The sequence below is a fragment of the Artibeus jamaicensis genome, unplaced genomic scaffold (genome assembly GCF_021234435.1).
Source record: "Artibeus jamaicensis isolate MK-2021 breed Jamaican fruit bat unplaced genomic scaffold, CSHL_Jam_final contig_387, whole genome shotgun sequence".
In the NCBI taxonomy this organism is placed as follows: Eukaryota; Metazoa; Chordata; class Mammalia; order Chiroptera; family Phyllostomidae; genus Artibeus; species Artibeus jamaicensis.
Window position 1 is genome coordinate 25729884 of NW_026521812.1, and position 19220 is coordinate 25749103.

The following is a 19220-nucleotide window of genomic DNA, read 5'->3' on the forward strand; positions in this document are numbered from 1 at the left end:
ATGCTGGGCCCGAAGGTGGATGTGACCTGAGCCTCGATTGTCTGGCAACAGAGCCAGCTGAGCCATTTCGCTTTTCCCTTCTTCCAGTAGCCAGCCTTTCTCACTAGTGGTTCCCTAGTCTACAGGTTCTATTTTAGCTTAGGATGACGTTGCTACCCTGAAACCTTTTTACACGCTGCACTTTGCTCCGGAATAGATGGGAAGCAGTGATTGCAGCTGTGGATGCTTGTTTTCCTGTACTGGTGCATTAAATGATCATTACATGTAGGTAGAACACTTGATGTGTGCATTTTCATAAATGTGTTCCCATGTAGATTCCAATTTTGTGTGTTTATTTTCTTGCTAAATATTTTCAAGTTAGTGTAATTTCTGCAAAACAATGTTGTCCTAAAAATGAAAAGGTTTTGTGTTAATGATAAAAAATACTAAGAGTGGGAAGGTGAATGCTGTAACAACATTCAGAGTTGCTTTGTAGCACTTGGGAAGAGATGGAATCAATAGTGCAAGCCTTCCCCATCAGCTGTCCGATCCGTTTAACTGCAGAAGTGCTCTTTTAGCGTCGAGACTTCTATCACCACTTACTTACCCTCTGTGTAAGATTCCATTGACTGAGATACGGAAGGGTGATGGTACATATTACAAATTTACTCTCTAAATCATAGACCACGGAAGCCAGTGTTTTGGTGTTGCTGCATTTGTACGGCTTCTTGTCATTGCTGCATTTTAGGTGAAGATTGAAAAGGAACTCAATGGCATCTACCGGCGGTTATTTGAACCACTCCGTGTGCCTCCAGAGTTGTTCAGAAGATTAACTGGACAGTTTTGTATGATCCAAACCTTGAAAAAGGACCAGACTTATGCTGTAGAGGATAAAACCTCCGTTGATGACCGCCTGAGTATTCTCCTGAAGGGAAAGTAAGTGATCTTCTCGTGGTCTCTGGGCAGGACGTGAATGGGAGGGAGTATTGGGGGAAGTGGTCTGAGAGTTTGTTGGTGGTGAACTCTCCTTTTATGACTGCATTTTGAAATGCTACAGACCAACATATTAGTTATGTAGAATTTGCTGCTCTCAGTCTTGTATGTGTCAGGATTTTCAATTGTAAACCTTGTTAATCTTTTTTGACCTTTTATTTAAAGTTAATGAGTCATGCCCTGGCTAAGTAGCTAAGTTGGTTAGAGCTTTGTCCAGATACACCAAGGTTGTGGGTTCATCCTCAGTCAGAGCACATCTAGGAGGCAACCAATGAATGTATAAATGGGTAGAACAGCAAATCATTCTCTCTCTAATTCGTAAATAAATCTTTTAAAGTTATGAGTCAAAATTGAAGTAGGTTTAAAGTAGGCATTGAAGTTCAAGAAACTTGTTTGTGTTTCAGAGGTGATTATTTGTTGAATATCACAAATATAACTTCTAGGAGTATCGGTTTTCTGGAGAGAAAGATTGTATATTGTTCTGGCATAATAATTACTACTGCCCTTTCTCTCTCAGAAGTGTCTGAGTTTGGATGTAGTTACTGAAGTAGATGTAAGAGCAAAGACACCCGTGGGAAGGCATATGTCTGGCTCGGTACTGGAACCTGTCTTATTGTTGGTGAAATTTATTTTGAAATAAATAGTTATCTTCAGGAAGTACTTTTAATTATGTCAGTCATCTGTGGAGTCTTTAAAACTTTAGTACAAAATACAAGCCCATAAGATTATGAGGACTTTAAGGATTGTTATGTTGTTTGTGAAATATTATACACTTATTAACGTTAATTTCTGTTATCAGAATGAAGGTCTCCTATAGAGGACATTTTCTGCATAACATTTACCCCTGTGCCTTTATAGATTCTCCTGAATTTAGATCAACTCAGATGCACAAAGGTGAAAAATTCCAGGTATGTTTTGGCCTGGGTTTTATTTTGGTTTTTATTTATTTACTTATTTACTTTATTTATATATTTATTTTAAATTGAGGTAGACTCAATTTAGACTCAAACAATTAAATATTTGAGTCTATAGCCACACCACCCAGAACACTCCTGGTCTCATCTAAATTGAGATATATTTGATGTGTAACATTATATTTGTTTCAGGTATACAACATAATGGTCCAATATTTGTATATATTGCAAAATGACACCCCAATCAGTCTAGTTAACATTCATTACCATACAGTTATATATATTTTTTTGTGATAAGATTTTAAAATCTGGCATGATTTTTACAAAGATTGAAACTGGTTTATGTCTCATTAAATTTCATAGGATATAGAACGTGACCACGATTTATTGAAAAAAGAGTTTACTGTGTGGTATATACAGCATGATCTCATTTTTATATGACTTTGAATAGTGAATATCTGTGCACAAAAGAAGTCCAGAAAGATCTATCCTAATTTGTTTGGTGAGCGCTTTTGGTCAAGTGTTAACACAGTTACTTGGTTTGTTGAGTTTGATTGCTTTTTTGTTTTCTTTCTTTTTGCCTGTTTGAATTTTTATAATTTTCCATGGAAAACATCTAATGCGTTTATTACAGGAAGAAGGAAAATGTTAGAGGTGAATAATCAGTGTCCCTAAAACGTGTAACTGGTTACTTTTACTGGGGAAAAATGGAAAATGGGCTTTGCCCTAGGAAATTTATGTTGTTGAAAATCATCGTGCAAATCTAATCACTTTACTCTTTTATATTTAATGGATGTATTTGAGGGCAAAGAATGAGGTTTTTCATAGTTATAACAATTTGAACATGGACTACTCAGCATGATTTTTTTGTACCTTGAAAAAAGTTGCTGTGTGCTGTGGCACTTAGTTGTGACTCTTTCTGTAAGTGCCCACCCTCCTATTCTACTTCCTCATTCTTGGTAAGGAAGTCACCAAGGAAGTGGGTGACAGCTTCCTGTAGTCCCAGCCTCTAGACGCACAGCAGTAAGGGAAGACCCTCTGAACAGGGTTGCGTATGGGCAGGAGGGTAAGCCTGTCTCCGTAGGTTTAGAAACGGGGTAGAAGGGAGTGTTACTGCCTGAGGGAGGAAGAGCCAGTGATTCTCGAGGATGGATTATTTTTGTCTCATTTTGAGATGCTGTTCCATTTGGTTGGGATGCTGCATGGAGATCAAAGGGCATTTTACAGACACACTGCTTAGCCCTGCTCCCACGAACAGCATGACTCGTTAAAGGGATGTACACTTACTAGAGGATCTCAGAGAAGTCCACTAGCTGGCTGCAATGCTGCTCCCAAGCTGGTTGAGCTTAAGCTGCAGAAGAAAGCAAATGCTATATCCCGGCCCCTCTGATTTTCATCTTGTGCTTACCAGAGTCAGCTGTGCACTGAGGTTTATGTTCCTGTTGTCTCCATGATCACCATCGTCTGCAAACTAGAATGGGGCCAGTTCCTTCCTCTGTCCTTCTTTCTTCCGACCTCCTTACAGTTTTCTTTTTCCAAAGCCCGACTTTTGTCTGTTGCGTCTGTTTCTGTGTGTGTAGTAGTATCAGTGAGATTCTTCCCAAGAAGTCACACATGGCACTGCTGAGGTACCCTACTAACTCAAGAAGCAAATTTATTTTACAGAGCTTTAAATGTCTCAGTATTGACTTATAAAAATTCCTCATTAAAATATGTTTTACCAGACTGTTGTGGCAGGAAATCATTAACTACCCACTTCCAACTAAGTACCTGCTCTTACGGACTTGTAAGTTACTCCTACATACTGCTGTGATAGCTTATTATTAGAATACTATTATTAAGTTTGAATTTAATAATAATTTAAACATGTTTAAAGAATTTTTCAACCAGAAGAAATGGATTTGCTAAGTAAATTATATTATCATATTAAAAGTATCATTGCCTCCGTGGAAATGAGGTTATTAAAATGGTTGAAAAGAAGTTCTAAATGCCTTAATTGTCACCTGGATACAATTTCTTCTTCTCTTCTCCTGGATGCTTTCCAGCTCCTTTTAAACTTTTTGTCCCATTGTACGTGAATTATATTTTCCAAAGTCATGGATAAAATCTTTGCACAGTGAAGGCACCTCAACTCTGCAAAGCCTTTCTTCAGCCCTTACAGGCATGGCTGGGCTGCCGTGAATACCCAGGGCTCAGCTTCCTCTAATCACTCCCGTGGATATTATTCAGGCGCCTTGCACCTGTTCTGGGAACTCCTACTGTTTCTGGGAACTCCTAAGGACTGGAGTTGACCTTACACGTCTCATCCTATAAATCTTATCTTTTTTGTTATATGTTCTTACTTATTATGGCTTCTTCCACTGGAATATAGGCTTTATGACATGCGCTCAGCTATTCTTTGTCTGAGGGACTTTCAATGGACTGTGAGCCCACTTTGTGGTCACTTGGTCAGATTACTCTGTTTTTGATCAACTCAGAGAATATTAGACACAGTGGGTGGGATGTGGCCTGGCAGGAAAATATGCCTGGTCTGAAAGTGCTCACTCCCCCACTGATTAACATGTGTTCATGAATACGTGTTTTGGTGCATCTCATGTGTTATCTGAAAAATAGGGAAGAATATTACCTGTCTTGTCTTAAAGGCAGTTTTGAGGATCCATTTATATGATAGATATAAAAGCACCTTAAATGTTGAAATGTACAAAACACATAGACACTGAATGGTATTACATGCAACTGCCATTCCCTCACCATTCTGTATCACTTTCCCCTGTTTTATATTCGTGCAAAATACTTAGTGCCTCCCGAGGGTGTCATACTTTATTTATTTATTATCAGCTCCCTTTGTTAAAATGTCAGCTTCACGGGGCCAGGATCTTGGCTCTCTCGTTCACTGTTGTACCAGAGCCATATTTGTTCGTAACGGCCTGGACCCTCAACCAATTCACGAGTCGCTGTTCTCCTTCTCTAGCGTATGTTTGCAGAGTTGGCTGAAGGAGGCCTTTCATCTGTAACTTGGCCTCATGAATTTCATCTCGGTGCAGTGTTATTTGTTATTTTATGTGAGGCTATATTCTCGAACCTCTGTTCTCATCTTTAGCCATAAATTGTACATCCAGTTGGAACAGCGGCCCAATCCACTCCACAGCAGCGCTGCTGACACAGTGGTTACTCCTCCATCCCCAGGCCGCGAAAACCACCACTACGGAGCTCGGAGAGTGCTTTTGTTTAGTCTTCAGGTTGTGTGGTTTGTAACATGATTTTATACATAGTTATAGAAGTTTAGAAAGTATGGATGGATCTCCTTTTAATATGACAAATCATTGCTATAATATTATTCATTAAATTCTTCTTCTCCTCCCCCAAATTACTACAGTCATAATTCATGTACAAAGATGTACTTGTTTCTTTCTGTGTTTCTTCATCAGGTCACCATTGTTGCCGACGATAACTGCAGGATTTTATGCTGGTCAAGAGAAAGATTAACTTACTTTCTGGAATCTGAACCTTTCCTATATGAAATATTTAGGTATCTTATAGGAAAAGACATTACAAATAAGCTCTACTCATTGAATGATCCCACCTTAAATGATAAAGTAAGTGTTTTACTGAGTGTGTTTATTTTGTTAAAGAAATATGTATGGTGAAATATACCTCACTTAATACAGCATATGAGGGAGATCCCCCAAAACTGGAAGGCTTCCCCCCCTAGGTGAGTGTTCTAGGAACCCATCTGTAGCAGTGCACCAGCTGGTGGTGTGCGAGAGGCTGTGTTGGGCTTCAGTGGATTTGTTTTGAAGACTCTTTCAGTGTGTGGGCCTGCTGCATGATGGGTGATTTCCAAGCACACCTGCCCACACAGGCTGAGTGTTCAGCAGTTTGGGGCCAGAAATGGCGTGACCCCCATGCCTCACCCTCCGGATCTCGTCCCGAAGCAATCTTTTTTTGCTTTCCTGGATGAAAAAGAGTCCTCAAAAAGAAACATTTTTGCCTATGTGGAGGAGGTGAAACAAAAAACAGCAGAAGCACTAACAGGCATCAAAATCGATGAGTTCGAGAACTGTTTTGAGCAGTGGAAAAAACATCTTGATATGTGTTTCAAATAGTACTTTGAGGGTGCTGAAGTTTAAACATGTAAGAATTAATACACAATTTTTAATAAATAATATCCATTTTGGGGGGTCCCCATGAATTTTCATTATTCAGTCATATGTTAAATGAAGTGGAAAAGCCTTCAGGCAATTATTTCTCAGGAGGGAGGAAACGTTTTGTAACTATTATATTTGCCATTACCTAGTGAGGTGTCTCTAAATGTCAGGGACCTGCACAGATGGTGAACAGGTGCTGTCCTCTTCATAAAGGGTCATTTGAGGACTCTACAGGAGATGGTCAGTGAGTTGTCATATGAGCTTGGGAGGAGTAAGCCAGGGAAGGCGGGGCAGTGGGGACGGTGCCTACTGAGAAAGGCCAGCAAACCCCGGGGAGCAGGAAGCTGCCTTTTAACCCTGGGTCTTCCATCTTGCACATCCTCCTGGCCCGTCACTTTCCAGAAAGCCCACAAGTGACAAGAGAGGTATAGGATGGAGGTCTGTAGCAATTCAGTTTAGATTTTCAGAGCTGTACAGATCTTCAACAACTTACAATTACATATTCCTTTTCCCCTCTTTGCTTAGAAGGAAATTAAAATGATCACCGAAGAGAACTTGCAAAACATCATTCCAGGGATAAGCACTGCTCTCCAGGGACTAGGAGTGTGGGAGTGGGCTCTCTTAAGGTCGCCTTTTCTAAGCTGGTTATTAAAGTAGGTTGGTGCTTATTATTGTTAGAGGAATAAATAGGCTATTTATGATATTAAATTTATTATAATATATTTATAGTAATAGAAAATAAAAATTATAGCTAACATTTATTGGGCACTTACTATGTACGAGGTAACCTTTTATTTCAAGGAAAAGTAAATGCCGCTGATAGGGAGAATGTGGTGTAAGTCCCATGGATGTCAGAAACCTCAAAACTTTGCATTTTAGAAGGCCAAGAAGTTGGAGCACCAGCTCAGCCTTTGCACGCAGATCTCCATGCTGGAAATGAGGAACAGCATCGCCAGCTCCAGCGACAGCGAAGACGGCTTACACCAGTTCCTTCGGGGCCCCTCCAGTGTGTCCTCTCTTCGTAAGTTATCCCAAAACTGATACTGCTTCGGGATTCCGATGGAGTTCATGGGAAACAGACCAATGACAACTTCGTTCACAAAAAGAACTTTGCAAGTAACTACTTAGCAGCCTACAGGTATCATTAGAAATAATCAGACTTTTTCTATCTCTGCTCCCCATATTTCATATCAGTTAAATCCAACTTTAGAGCTCTTCTTTCTGTTTCAGAAAGTGTTCACTTCTTTTGCCATGTACTTTTCTTAAATACTGGTTTACTAGAATACTGTGAAAGAGTACTTATGGTTTGCCGTATGTTCAGCTTTGTTGTTTTTATGACTTTAGTTCTAGCAAAAGCCTAGACCCGGCAGCGTGCTGAAAAGGCTAGCAAGCAACTGCTGGGTATTTTACTGCTGGCTGCCTATCTCAGTGTGAGCACCAGGAGTTAACAGGTGACCAGGTCATGGGATACCCCTGAAGGCGAAGGAGGCCACTCAGCACCCCTGAGACTCACCTCACCCACACAGGACAGAGAGGCAAGTTTTGCGAGTCCCTTCCGTAGTTTAGGTTGTTTGGAGTCATTGCAAGCACACTGATGACACAGCTGTTAAAGATCAGTAAGTAAAAGGGGAGCAGCTAGGTTATTTTAACAATTAAATGCTTAGAATTATTTTAAGAATTATTCTAAGAATGATAGTAAAAGAACTTTAAACAAATTCATCTGCAGTAGCAAAAGGACAAATTCTCCTATTGCAGAAACCAAAAACGACTTATATTTCCAATTGTATGTTAATCCAGTATAACACGTGTATCCAGGTAACTATAGATACACATTCAGCAATCCTAATTGTTATGTAAATGATCTTGTAACTTTGGATGCTTGAGATGAATTGGATAAGTATTCTAACTGTTGCATAGTTTAACAAAGGTTTGACACAGCCATGTAATTGGCGTAAGCTTTCAAAGCAAGGCTAAGCATAGGAATGCTTTGTGGATCGAAAGGAGATTTCAGGAGCAACACAAATGAGAAATTGGGAGTGGTTGTATTTTATTCCAAAGCTACTTTTTGAAAATAACTGAGGTTGACCAAAGTCTGCAGTCTACTAGCATATCGAAGGTATTGAAACAGTTTGGTGGTCCATAAGCATTTTCGAATGGGCCCATCTTCATTACCTGTATAGTGATTACATGCTACAAAAGGTCAGCAGAAAGGAAATTACAGTTAATATTGTATGGGATTATTTTTCCTATAGAAGAGCTTATTTTGTAGTTCTTGCTTTGGTTACATTTTACAGTCTTGCTCAGGAAGCATGAGAAATGGCAGTGTATATTGTATGAGCATTTGTTGACTTAAAACCAGTTTTGTTTTTCCTGTAGTATTTTATTGTATAATATAAATATTTGGGGGGGTAAAACATTTTAGGGGGAAAGGTTATGTAGAGTATGTTGTTTAAATAGAATTAAAACATGTTTTCACCATTAACATTTGTACTTTACTTGCTTTGAGAAATCTCTGTTTGCTGGTGTTCCATGGATCGGTCACATATGTTGTTGATACCGACCTGGGCTCTTGCTCTAATAATTATTAGCTCTGTGACCTGGAGGAAGTCACAACACCTTTCTTGAGTGACAGGAGCTGTCATATCTCAGTACAGGCCAGGATCTGGTCACAACTCCTGCTCTGCTGTCCTCCCTCTTCCTTGTAGTAAGTCACAAAACCACGAGTTTGATCCCGTCATTCCCCGCATGGATGATGCAGGCGCAGTGTTCGCACAGACCTGCGCTGCCCTTGCGCACAGGGTTGCATTTTCACTTCTGGTTTCCTTGTTCCCTTGTCTACCTAGACTCTAGGGATTTGCTGTACTAAAAATGTGTACAGCCTGCATAAGTTGCTCATTTAATTATTTAGCCTCAGATTTATTATGCAAAATCTTACGTGTCAATATAAATGCGTCCAGCTACATGTGTGCTTCTCTTTGACTGTGTGTGTGAGCTGCACCGCAAGTCCACATTCGTACCTGCTCCCCAGGACCAGTCTTCCTTCTGAGTCTCTTGGCCTCACTCCTGCAGTTTCATGAAAGATGTTAGGACTTGAGCCCAACATTGACACTAACTATGAACTACTTAACTCACTCCAGCATGTGATTCATTAAAAACTGGTTCTTGTTTCTCTCACTTAGGTTTTAGCTCAGAATTACTGAAGGCTGTCATTTTTCTTTCGCCAGTCCTATCAATAAGCCATCTACTTTTTCATGTTACAAATTACGCTCCTTGTAAAACAGAATGCAAAATCAATCTCCTAGGACTGTTAGGCTGAAATAACAAAATTAATCACATTTTGAGCATGTGTTCCATCTTCGTAAATGGTGGGTCCCTAACACTGGTGACTAAGCTCTTATTATTCTGAGTTTCTGATGTGCAAATGGGACAGCCTGGCAGCTGCTCTCAGCAGCGCGGCAGTTTTGTGAAAGCGAATGGGGGGGAGGGAACAAACGGCCATTGACAACGGCAGCTCCTATTTTTTCAGGTGCTCTCTATACATAATCGCATTGACTATTCACTGTAATCCTGCCCAGAGGGGGGTAAATTACTTGTTGCTAGAAGATGTGGCACTGACAGTCCCCCAGTCTCTGGCTGTGATGAAGAGGCTGCTTTCTTGCTCACGTGCATGCTGGATGCTGCTCCAGGCCCACGTCCAACTCACCCTGGGACACCACCGAAGGAGCTGTCACTGTTTGGGTCACTGCCACTCGTGGCAGAGGGAAGACGGTGGTGGCAGAATCACGCCATGGCTCTTAGAGCTCCCTCATCGAAGTGGCTCATGTTCTCTGCACCAGGGAAGTCATTTGGCCAGAACCACCGTCACTGCATGGACTTTTAATCCTCCTGCAGGGGCTGTGCTGGGAGGGGCCTGGTGAGGGAGGGAAAGCGGGGATTTTGACAGTAACACAACCTATCACAGTGAGTACTATTTCATTTTACAGATGAGGACATTGGGAAATATGAGGTGCTTATCCGCTCGTTCCAGTGTTCCAGTGCCACAGGGGGAGGTGCTGGAATGCCGACCCAGGTGTCCAGTCTGGTCCCAAAGCCCATGCTGTTAGGGCATATTGTCTCTGTGTTCGAAAAAGAAAAAATGCAAATAACATTTGACTAAGTGCTTTATAGTTGACAGGTCACTTTCACACCTGTTCTTGCATTCGAACCTTACAGCTCTGCTAGGGAGGAACAGCACTGTGGATGAGTCCACCTACCCTCCGAGAGAAGGTAGTGCTGGCCCAAAGTCACTTTCTTCCCCTCTGACCTGCTTCCTGAGAGAAACCTACCATCCCCCATCCGCCATTAGGACCAAGCAGTGCTGCCGATCGGATTTCCTAGACTGGTTAATTTCCATTTCAATGAAATTTTTGTCTTATTCTTTGTATGAGGGTTCGACATAGGAACATTAAAAATTAACCAATGGGGAGGAGGGAGGATGGGAGGGAGGCGGAGGAGGGTAAAGTGGGATAAATGGTCATTGAAAAATATAATAAAAACTGAACTATTCAATTTTTTTAACAAAGCAATCATATTTTTCAGTCTTTCAGCTTTTGGTTAGCTACCTCTTTGTCTCTCGTGTTCTTACAGAATTACGAGCAAAGCTACTCTCTAAAAGTTAAATTTATGTTGTATACTTTTCTAACTAAACAACTTTTACATTATCCCCTTTAGTCATTAACTGAAATAAAGAAGTAGACTTAGTATTCAAATGCATGTGAACACTTCTCATCATTTTTATTCAAATCGGGATCAGCATGCATCTCTTGCATTTCGTTTGGCCAGTGCATCTCCAAAGTCTCTTTTATTCTCTGAGCTTCCCTTTCATCTTTTTTCCCCATTGTATATATGTCTTTTATTTTATTTATTTTTATTTTTATTTTTTGATTTTATTTTAATTGTTGTTCAAGTAGTTTTCTGCCCTTTACCCCCATCCCAGCCCTCCCCACCTCCCTCCCATCTCCACCCCGCCCCCTTGTTATTGTCCATGTGTCCTTCATCCTTGTCTGATTCTCCGTGTGAGTGCCTCTGCGTTTTTGTTCTGTTTGGGTGTTTTTGTTTGTCCTGTAGAACACTGATTCTTAACCACAAATGAGCATATGCATCACTTGGAGAGCCCATCAAAGATTCTCATGCAGACCTGGGTGGGGCAGGGGCCTGCCAGGTTAACGAAGACCGTGCAGTGCCCATGTGCCTGCTCCCTGGGCTACACTTTTGGGCAGTGAGGCTGTAGAATTCCCTATGTTCTGGAATTTTGTTGATTTCATATATGTTACTTGTGTTTTCTGTCTAGGGACTTGCATAGAACCTGATGAAGACACTATTTTAAAGACCTCGACCAGTATGGGCTATAGTGCTTCAAACATATTTCAGAACATTACACAGCATATGTTCAGTCTAACAGATATGCAGTTCAGAAAAAGGTGAAGGGGAACTTCGGGTGAACTATTTCAGTGAAATTTCCGCTGGTCCCATTTCTGACGTTGTGCTTTGTTCTTACACATCGCACAATGCCAAACTCAGAGCAAGATCCCTGCTGCCTGCCACCCAGATGCTGTATTCACCTCAAATTGTTATTCAAAGGGATGAAAGTGAGGCAACAAGGTAGTCTAAGAAAAAGTGGTTTCTACTTGTTTATCCAGTAGCTCATCATCCAATTCATTTCACTCTTCTCACTTGCTTCATTTACTTGAGTTTCATGGTTGGAAGTGTCAGAGGAAGACAAGAAGGGACAAGACACTCAGAACGAGTGAGAAAGATACAAGCTTTCCTCTCTCTGCTCCTGGACCCAGGGGCTTCTCAGGTACCTGTCATCTTGTCTTCCTCAGGAGGTTTAGTTCCCCACATGGAATATGTCAAACACACACACTTATGCAGATTGATCGGCCTTGGCTGTTCCATCACCAGTAAATGGTGCTGAACACAGGCATTGTCATGGCAACAAGGAGGACATATCGTTTTCTCTTTAAAGTTACAGAACTTTATTTTAGTTCATTGGAGTCAACCTATTGTTTGGCTTGCTTGTTTTTTAAATCCTGAGGCAATATAAGCAGTATATTCCATTGGAAGTCATTTTTAGAAGGTTCTGTTAGTTTAAACCATCTATTTTTTTTCTGAAATTATACTTAAAATTTATGATTTTTTAAAAGATACTACAAAATATTTAAAGATATTTCTTATTGACAAAAAACACTTTCAAGTAATTTTTCTTATTAAAGTCAAGATGGTGCTCCGGACAGCCTACTAATTTATGTGTTTTGTGTCAAATATGTACAAATGTGCTTTAAGTCAAATTAGCCTGCATCTGGTCAGCATTCTTGTCTGCAAATACCGGCAACATACCTGACGTAAGGACTTTCTCTCAGCTCTGTCTGTTTACTAACCTGGGATGATACAGAAAGACCACCCAGCATTCTTAGTTTCAAGGCTAGTTGCATGAAATAGTCTGTTCAACTCAATTTGTATTTCATTCCCGCCCTGAACAAGTGTAGACTTAGAAACAATGAGCTTTACATGAACTGCGGACGGGTGGCGAGGAGATGTGACCAGGCAGCAGGACTGGGGAGGAAGAGCCAGTGAACAGGTCTCAGACCAGGTGGCTGGTGAGAAGCGGTCCCCCCACTATGGTGAGTGGAGCGCGGTGGCGGGCATTTAAGTAACATTCGAGGCTCCGGCTGCCCCTGCAACAAAGAAGCGCAGACATTTGTTTTCATTTCTGGCTTTGCTGTTTTTCTTACAAATACCCTGCCCGCATGTGGGCGTGAACTCGTTCAGGGATGTTTAACCACTGCTGCTGCAGCAGCCGACGCACCCGCACGCTTTCACGGTCTCCTCCAATCTGCACCGCAACCGGCCAGTGAGTGTGGTGCTGGTTCCCCCTTCAGGGCTGAGGACCGTGAACGCGTCTCCTCTGCGTCCTGGGTTCCCCAGGCCCCGGGGACTGCGCCGTCCCCTGAACCCGGCCCTCAGCCACCCTTCAGAGGGCCTGCATCCTCACACAGCATTTTCTCATCTGTAAAATGACGATCGCGGCATTTCATACAGTTATACGTTTTCATGTTTTAATAAAAAAATTTTTTAAATTATCAAGGTAGTATGCACACATATATATTAAATCTTTCAGTGAAAAGAACTAACCCCCCCAACCTAATTGCTCCCTAGGAAGCATTACATTGGAACAATTTTTGTCTAAAAATGTGGAATTGTGTGCTGTTATTTATTCATTTAACCACATAACTTTTATCTACTAACCTGACTCAGTGCACTTTTAACTCCCCTCTGCCTTCTGCTCAGGACAGTGTTGTCGCTGGTTTTGTTCTTTTATTGTTTACCTTCCTAAAGCTGAATAACACCGTAAGCCCCACTTCCCTTTCACTCTGCAGCATTTTTATTCTTTCCCCCTTCTACCTTCAAGCTATTCCGGGGATCTTCTTTAACTTTTAAACAGTCAAGACTGATAGCAAATGCCTTCTGTTCTCTCTTCTTTTTTCAGTTTTTAAAAATTTATGATAGAATGCACATAACATACAATCTACCATCTTAACCATTTTTTAAGTGCGCAGTTCAGTGGTATGAAGACTCTGTTCCCTTTGGTAACAGTAAGTGGGTCTTCCTTTGTCTGTGGGTTGTTTTACAGAGTTTAAAGCAAATAAAAAACGTTGACGTTGTGATGTCTTCCTGAAAGCCGAACAGTTGGCCATGACTCCATTTTTCTTTTTGGTTCCAGCGTCATGATTCCTGTTTGTTCAAAGGAGGCTGTTCCTAATGTCAGGCACTAATGGGTTCTGCTTTTGTACACAACGGGAAAATCATGCCACAGTTTACTCCATATTTTGGCCTTCCTTTTCCCCCTGAAGTTCGTTTTCTTGTTTTGCTTGTGGGGCCATTTTATTTACTATATCTCCAGTATCTCCTAGCTTCTTACTCATTCCTTTAGGTGAAATCCTTTTACTTCTTATAAAAATCGGAGTGGTTCTTTCTGTTTGAATCATGCCTTTTCACACTGCTTTCTGTTTTTATGGGTCTCTCTAGTTGGCTTACTTATTTCTTATCCTTGCATTTTCTTGTCTCTTCACTCTCTCAGTTCTTCAGTTCTGTGTTTCCTTTTGCAGGAAACCTCTCTCACCGCCTCCCCTCCCCCGCCTCCCCCTGGACTGGTGATTCTCTGGGTCTGTTTCCTGGCTGCCACACTGGAATCTTCTTCCCAGTCCCCGAATCTGTCCACCCTTCCGCAGGCCTGTAGCTTCCTTTCTGGGACAGGAAGGGTCAGCAGGACCATCCCTGTTCCTTGGCTACTCCAACCAGTTGCCATGCAGCCCCCGGCCCTCAGCACCCCTCTGAGTAGTCAGGCGTTGGCCAGAGAAAACCTTCACACAGAAGCCCCCAACTTCCGCACCCTCACCCTTTCCCTGATCTGTACACGTCTTTGCCTGAGGCCCTCGCTGCTGGTGTGAGTCCCGCCAAGAGGAGTTAGGTGCACAGGCCATACCTAGTCTTCAGCATTATTGTTCAGAAAGCTTTGATCCAAACTCAGTTTATTAGTTTAATCAATAAACTAATCAACAAACTCAGTCAATTTCTTAATTAAAATAGCTTATGATTCATTAAGTTTCTTAAATTAAAAAAATGTATAGTATAAAAAATCAAAGTCAGGAAAAGGGATGGTAGTCTTTTCTAGCAAAGAAGCCATTAAATCCTTCCCCATCCCCATTCATCAAAGATTGTATAATTAAAACTCTGAACCCCTGTAAGGTTTTTAATTACTTGCTAAAGCAGTTGTCCAGATGGTGAAGCACAATAAAAATAAGAACACCTTGAAAGGAATCAAGAAAATGTCACCAAAGTTAAACAGGAGGCGGGAGCCCGTTACATTATATTGAATAGTTTACAGAAATGTCGCTCCTTTTTAATAAGTGTTTCTAAAGCAGAGAGAAGTGTCACTTGAGAAACTTCATGTCATGGTACTGCATTTATCTGAAGATCGAACTTGATGTCGCTTATTTATTTCCTAGAACAGGGATGACCTTCACTCTGGGTTTAAGAACAACAGGTGTGTCTTTTTACTTCGACTGCTAGGAGAGGCTCTTGGTCCCTCGTAATGAGAAGACACTGAAACAGAAAAAGCTTAAGAAAGACAGAATTCTGTCAAAGGCAAAATCTCTTGTCTAATCTTTTATGACCCCATACCAGAATTTTGCCCATTACGTAGGATCTCCCTGGTGCAGGTATCAAAGGCTTCCTGTGGTCCCCTCTCTCTTTTCAAGATTGGTTGGCATTATATGTATTAGTTTCAGGTGTATGCGTAGTGGTTAGACATGTTATAACTTGTGAGATGATTCCCCTGATAAGCCCAGTACCCACCTGACACCACACATAATTATTACAATATTATGGACTATATTTCCTGTGCTATACTTCACATCCCTGTGACTTTTTGTGGCCCTTTGACTCAGGACTTTAGGGAGACAAAGGGGCCTGGTGGGGAGTGGGGCCCATGGATAACTAGCACTTTGTAAAAGACCCCTCATGCTAGCCAGCTTCTGCCCACTTCAACTAGGGTCTGACACCAGCTGCTGTGTGAACAGGTCTTTGGGGACAGACCGCTTCCCAGATCCACATGTCCCTGTGGGTGTCCACGGTGTAGTCGCCCCTGTGCTCTGGCACAAGTGGAGGTGTCCACTGCTTGGTTCAGGCCTCTTCTAAGCCTCAGCCTTTCACATTGGCTCCGGCCTGTGTTTCTGAGCTTGAGGTTTTTCTGTCTAACCCTCAGAGCAGCTGCCCCAGGTCCTTCTCACCTGAGCCCGCGCGGAAGGGGGTACGGCTCTCAGTACATTCTGCTCCACTATCTTTGCCTCCTGGGCGCACTGACGTCTATGGCAGGGACCTGCCAGTCTTTGGGGCAGATTTTCTTTCTACCTGGTGTACTATGAAACAGTCCCCAAGCAACCATAACTCTTCATGTAACTGTTTAACAATTTCACACCAGGTAAGTCTGGATTGCAGTTCAGTCTGAGACTCTTTGTTTTACATACTTTTATAATTGTTAATTGGTAGCCGGAGCCAATGGGAAGGTGGCTATACCTAATAGTGAAAAAAAGTAATGCTAGTTATCTCTTTTAGATTATAATAAGTACCAAAGGAAACAGTTTACCACTTTTAACTCCCAGCTGTAAAACTGGTTTTATTAAAAGGATAAAAATCAGTTTTCTGGAAAATTTATGGAATTATTTGCTTCTCTAGAATTTGAAGTAAGTGAAAAGTAACAATGTTATACAGAGGTCATGGCCTCATAGTAATGCCCGTGAGGGGCAAAGGCAGTTTGAAAAGCACTTCCCTGAAGATGAGCTCAGTCCCTTCCCCTCTCCTGTGCGTGCTCCCTCGTCTGGGTAAGACACTGGGTTTTCTGGGCAAATGTCTGGGGACACATTGGTGCCTAAAATTAATGAGAAGCCAGGCAAACTTGTAGAAAGAATGTATTAATGTTCAACTTGTGAAACGTAAGGTAGTTCCCTCAAGGCAGAGTATTCCTTCTCTCTCTGCAGACTCCACATTGGGTTTGGATTTGTCAGTGGACAAAATAGTATGTCTAGCAGCATAGTGATGGCCCCTGAGTCTTTCCACAGAACCGGCAGGACTCCTGCTGAGGTTGGAGAACACCAGGTCTAGGGAACAGGTGAGCTCCTTGCTCTTGGAAGCCTGCCTTCCCTCCGGCCACGACAGTGGCAGCTTCCCAGGTGGGGCCAGGTGAACGTCCTTCTTGGCCCTCGGTGCTGCAGGAGGGTAATCGAGGTTGGTACCAAGTGTGGGAACTCTCTGTGACCACGATTCCTATCAAGGTGTCAGGCAGCCAGCTGGCTCTGGGTAGCTCCCGGTGGTTACAGCGAGGCCGCGTTTCTGTTGCAAAGCTCAGGTGTATCTGCTCGGTGGGGAACGAGCAACAGGCACTGTTGCTGTGGGAACTGGGACCTGGGGACTTGGGGGTTCTGACCCAGCCACGAAGCCTGAAATGAAAGTGGATCTGGTACTCTCCACATGAAAGTGCTTTAGCAGAGAACAGTGCAGCCATGTGGGGCTATTAGGGCCACCTGGTTTCTCCTTCCAGAACGTGTTTCGAAGTAGTTCGCTCCCTGGTGGGGAAGGCATTCATCCACAGCAGCTGCCCCACTTCGTTTGTTTCACAGGTTGTGCAGATTTAGCTTCTGGGTATAAACTAGGAATAATTGTATGAATGTGATGAATGACTCTGGGAGCTGTGTTGAGCTCCTGACAAATAAAGGAGTCAGAGACTATGCCCGATTTGGTCTTATTCCCCCAACATTTAGGCCACCCTCCAGCACCTTGTAATCACTCAGAAATTTGTATGGCTGATTAGATGAAAACCTTGTAGCAGGTGCTGGTACTGACGCACCTTGCTTGGCAGACAGTGCTCTTTGCTGTAAACACCATCAAGTCAGCCAATTACGTGAAAGTGATTGACCTCAGAACATGGCGCAGCACACAGTGGTAACCGTCCTTCTCCGTGGTGAGGGCTTCCTGCCTGCACTTGCATGCTGCTGGTGCTCCCGGGGCGGGGGGGCTCGACACAGGAGAGAGAAGTGTTCTGGCCCTGTGTCTGTTCAGAGGACACATTTTCTTCGTGTACTAGGTAGTCATCAAGGACCTGCTGTGCATGGGGTATTTCTGAGACGCCTTTCCCAATAAGGCAGAGATGCACATATTTATGACCACAACAGAGTGTGTAAGGGCTGCCGCTGTCTAGAAGGGAATAGACTCTCCCCACAGAAGGAATTAGGGAAGACTACAAACAAAGGAGGTGAGGTTTGAACTCCACCTTGAGGAATGGGTAAGAACTTGGTGAGTAGAGGTGGGAGTGGAAAGACCATTCCAGGTGGAGAGGAAAGCAAGAGGAGAAGAGAAAGAGGATGGGTGGGATTTGGGGATCAGCTGAGTCTGCCAGAGCTTGGACTAGAAGGTGGCCCAACCTGGAGACCCCTGGATGCCACTCCAGGGCTGTAGATGACACTTGCCTTATACGTTCTGTAGCAAACACCCCAGCTCTTTCTTTCCCAGGCAAATACAGTGGGAACAGAGTAAGTTCTTTCACAGAGAACTTACGTTCCTGGCGAGTTTTCACCAGGCCATTTCCACTTGTTTGGGGCCCCTCTTCATTTTCTCTCAGTGGGAAAATGCGGCGATTAGTGAGGTAGTGAGAGGGTCAGCACATTTTGGCCCCATTGTAGACAGTAGTCTCGGGATACTATAGATTGTCGCCCCTGCTTTGATAGATGGGCTTAAAAACGGGAGGTCAGTTGGTCCCACTTCCCCAGTCAAAGTAAACTAGACTTGTTTCCGTGTAGCATACAGCTATTTCTGAATGCTCTACAGTATTGACTTGGTTCAGTGCTCTTAGACATGCCATCTTCTTTGTTCAGGGTTGTATCTGATTGCAAATACTCAGCCTAAGGTTAATATTTTATGAGACTCAATTGTAACTTGAGGCCCTGACTGGTGTGGCTCAGTGGGCTGGCCATCATCCTACAAACCAAAAGGTTACCAGTTTGATTCCCAGGCAGGGCACATGCCTGGGTTGCGGGTCAGGTCCCTGGTTTGGGGTGTGTGAGAGGCAGCCAGTCGATGTTTCTCTTGCACATTGATGTTCCTCTCCCTCTTTTTCTCTCTCCCTTCTCCTCTCTCTAAAATAAATAAATAAAATCTTTTTTAAAAAATCATAACTTGAGGCTGGAAATGTAATGACAGGCATGGCTATCATTAAAAAAGACAGCTATGCTTGCACGCAAGGCCATTTAGACTGAGCAACGCAAACCCCTGTTGGAGCACTAGTCCCGGGTCCTTCCTTTGCTATCTCCGTGGGCGCTGATGAACTTCAACACGTTATCTAGTTATTTCCTTATTGCCCATGAAGACCATATTAACACACTCCTTGACTGACATGTAAACATTTACAAAATGTTTATCATATCCCACACACTGACCTAAGGAAGAACTTTACAAACGTTAAGACATTTGTTCCCCCTGACAGCCATACGAAGTAGATAATATCATTACTGTTCCTGTTTTACAGGGGGGGAGATCAAGGCACAGAGAAGTGAGCAACTCGCCCAAGGTCACACAGCGAGTGTTCATCGCTGCT

The 19220-nt window shown here is 42.6% G+C and overlaps 1 protein-coding gene across 1 annotated transcript in view; it reads left to right on the forward strand.

The window, feature by feature from the left end:
• The window catches only part of BVES (blood vessel epicardial substance), a 33178-nt gene that overhangs the window by 9119 nt on the left and 4839 nt on the right, over nt 1-19220 (forward strand). The window contains exons 5-8 of the mRNA XM_037159058.2: nt 728-915; nt 1772-1880; nt 5315-5482; nt 6914-7055. Of these exons, the coding sequence (XP_037014953.1) occupies nt 728-915; nt 1772-1880; nt 5315-5482; nt 6914-7055 (607 nt within the window). The remainder of the gene's footprint in view (nt 1-727; nt 916-1771; nt 1881-5314; nt 5483-6913; nt 7056-19220) is intronic.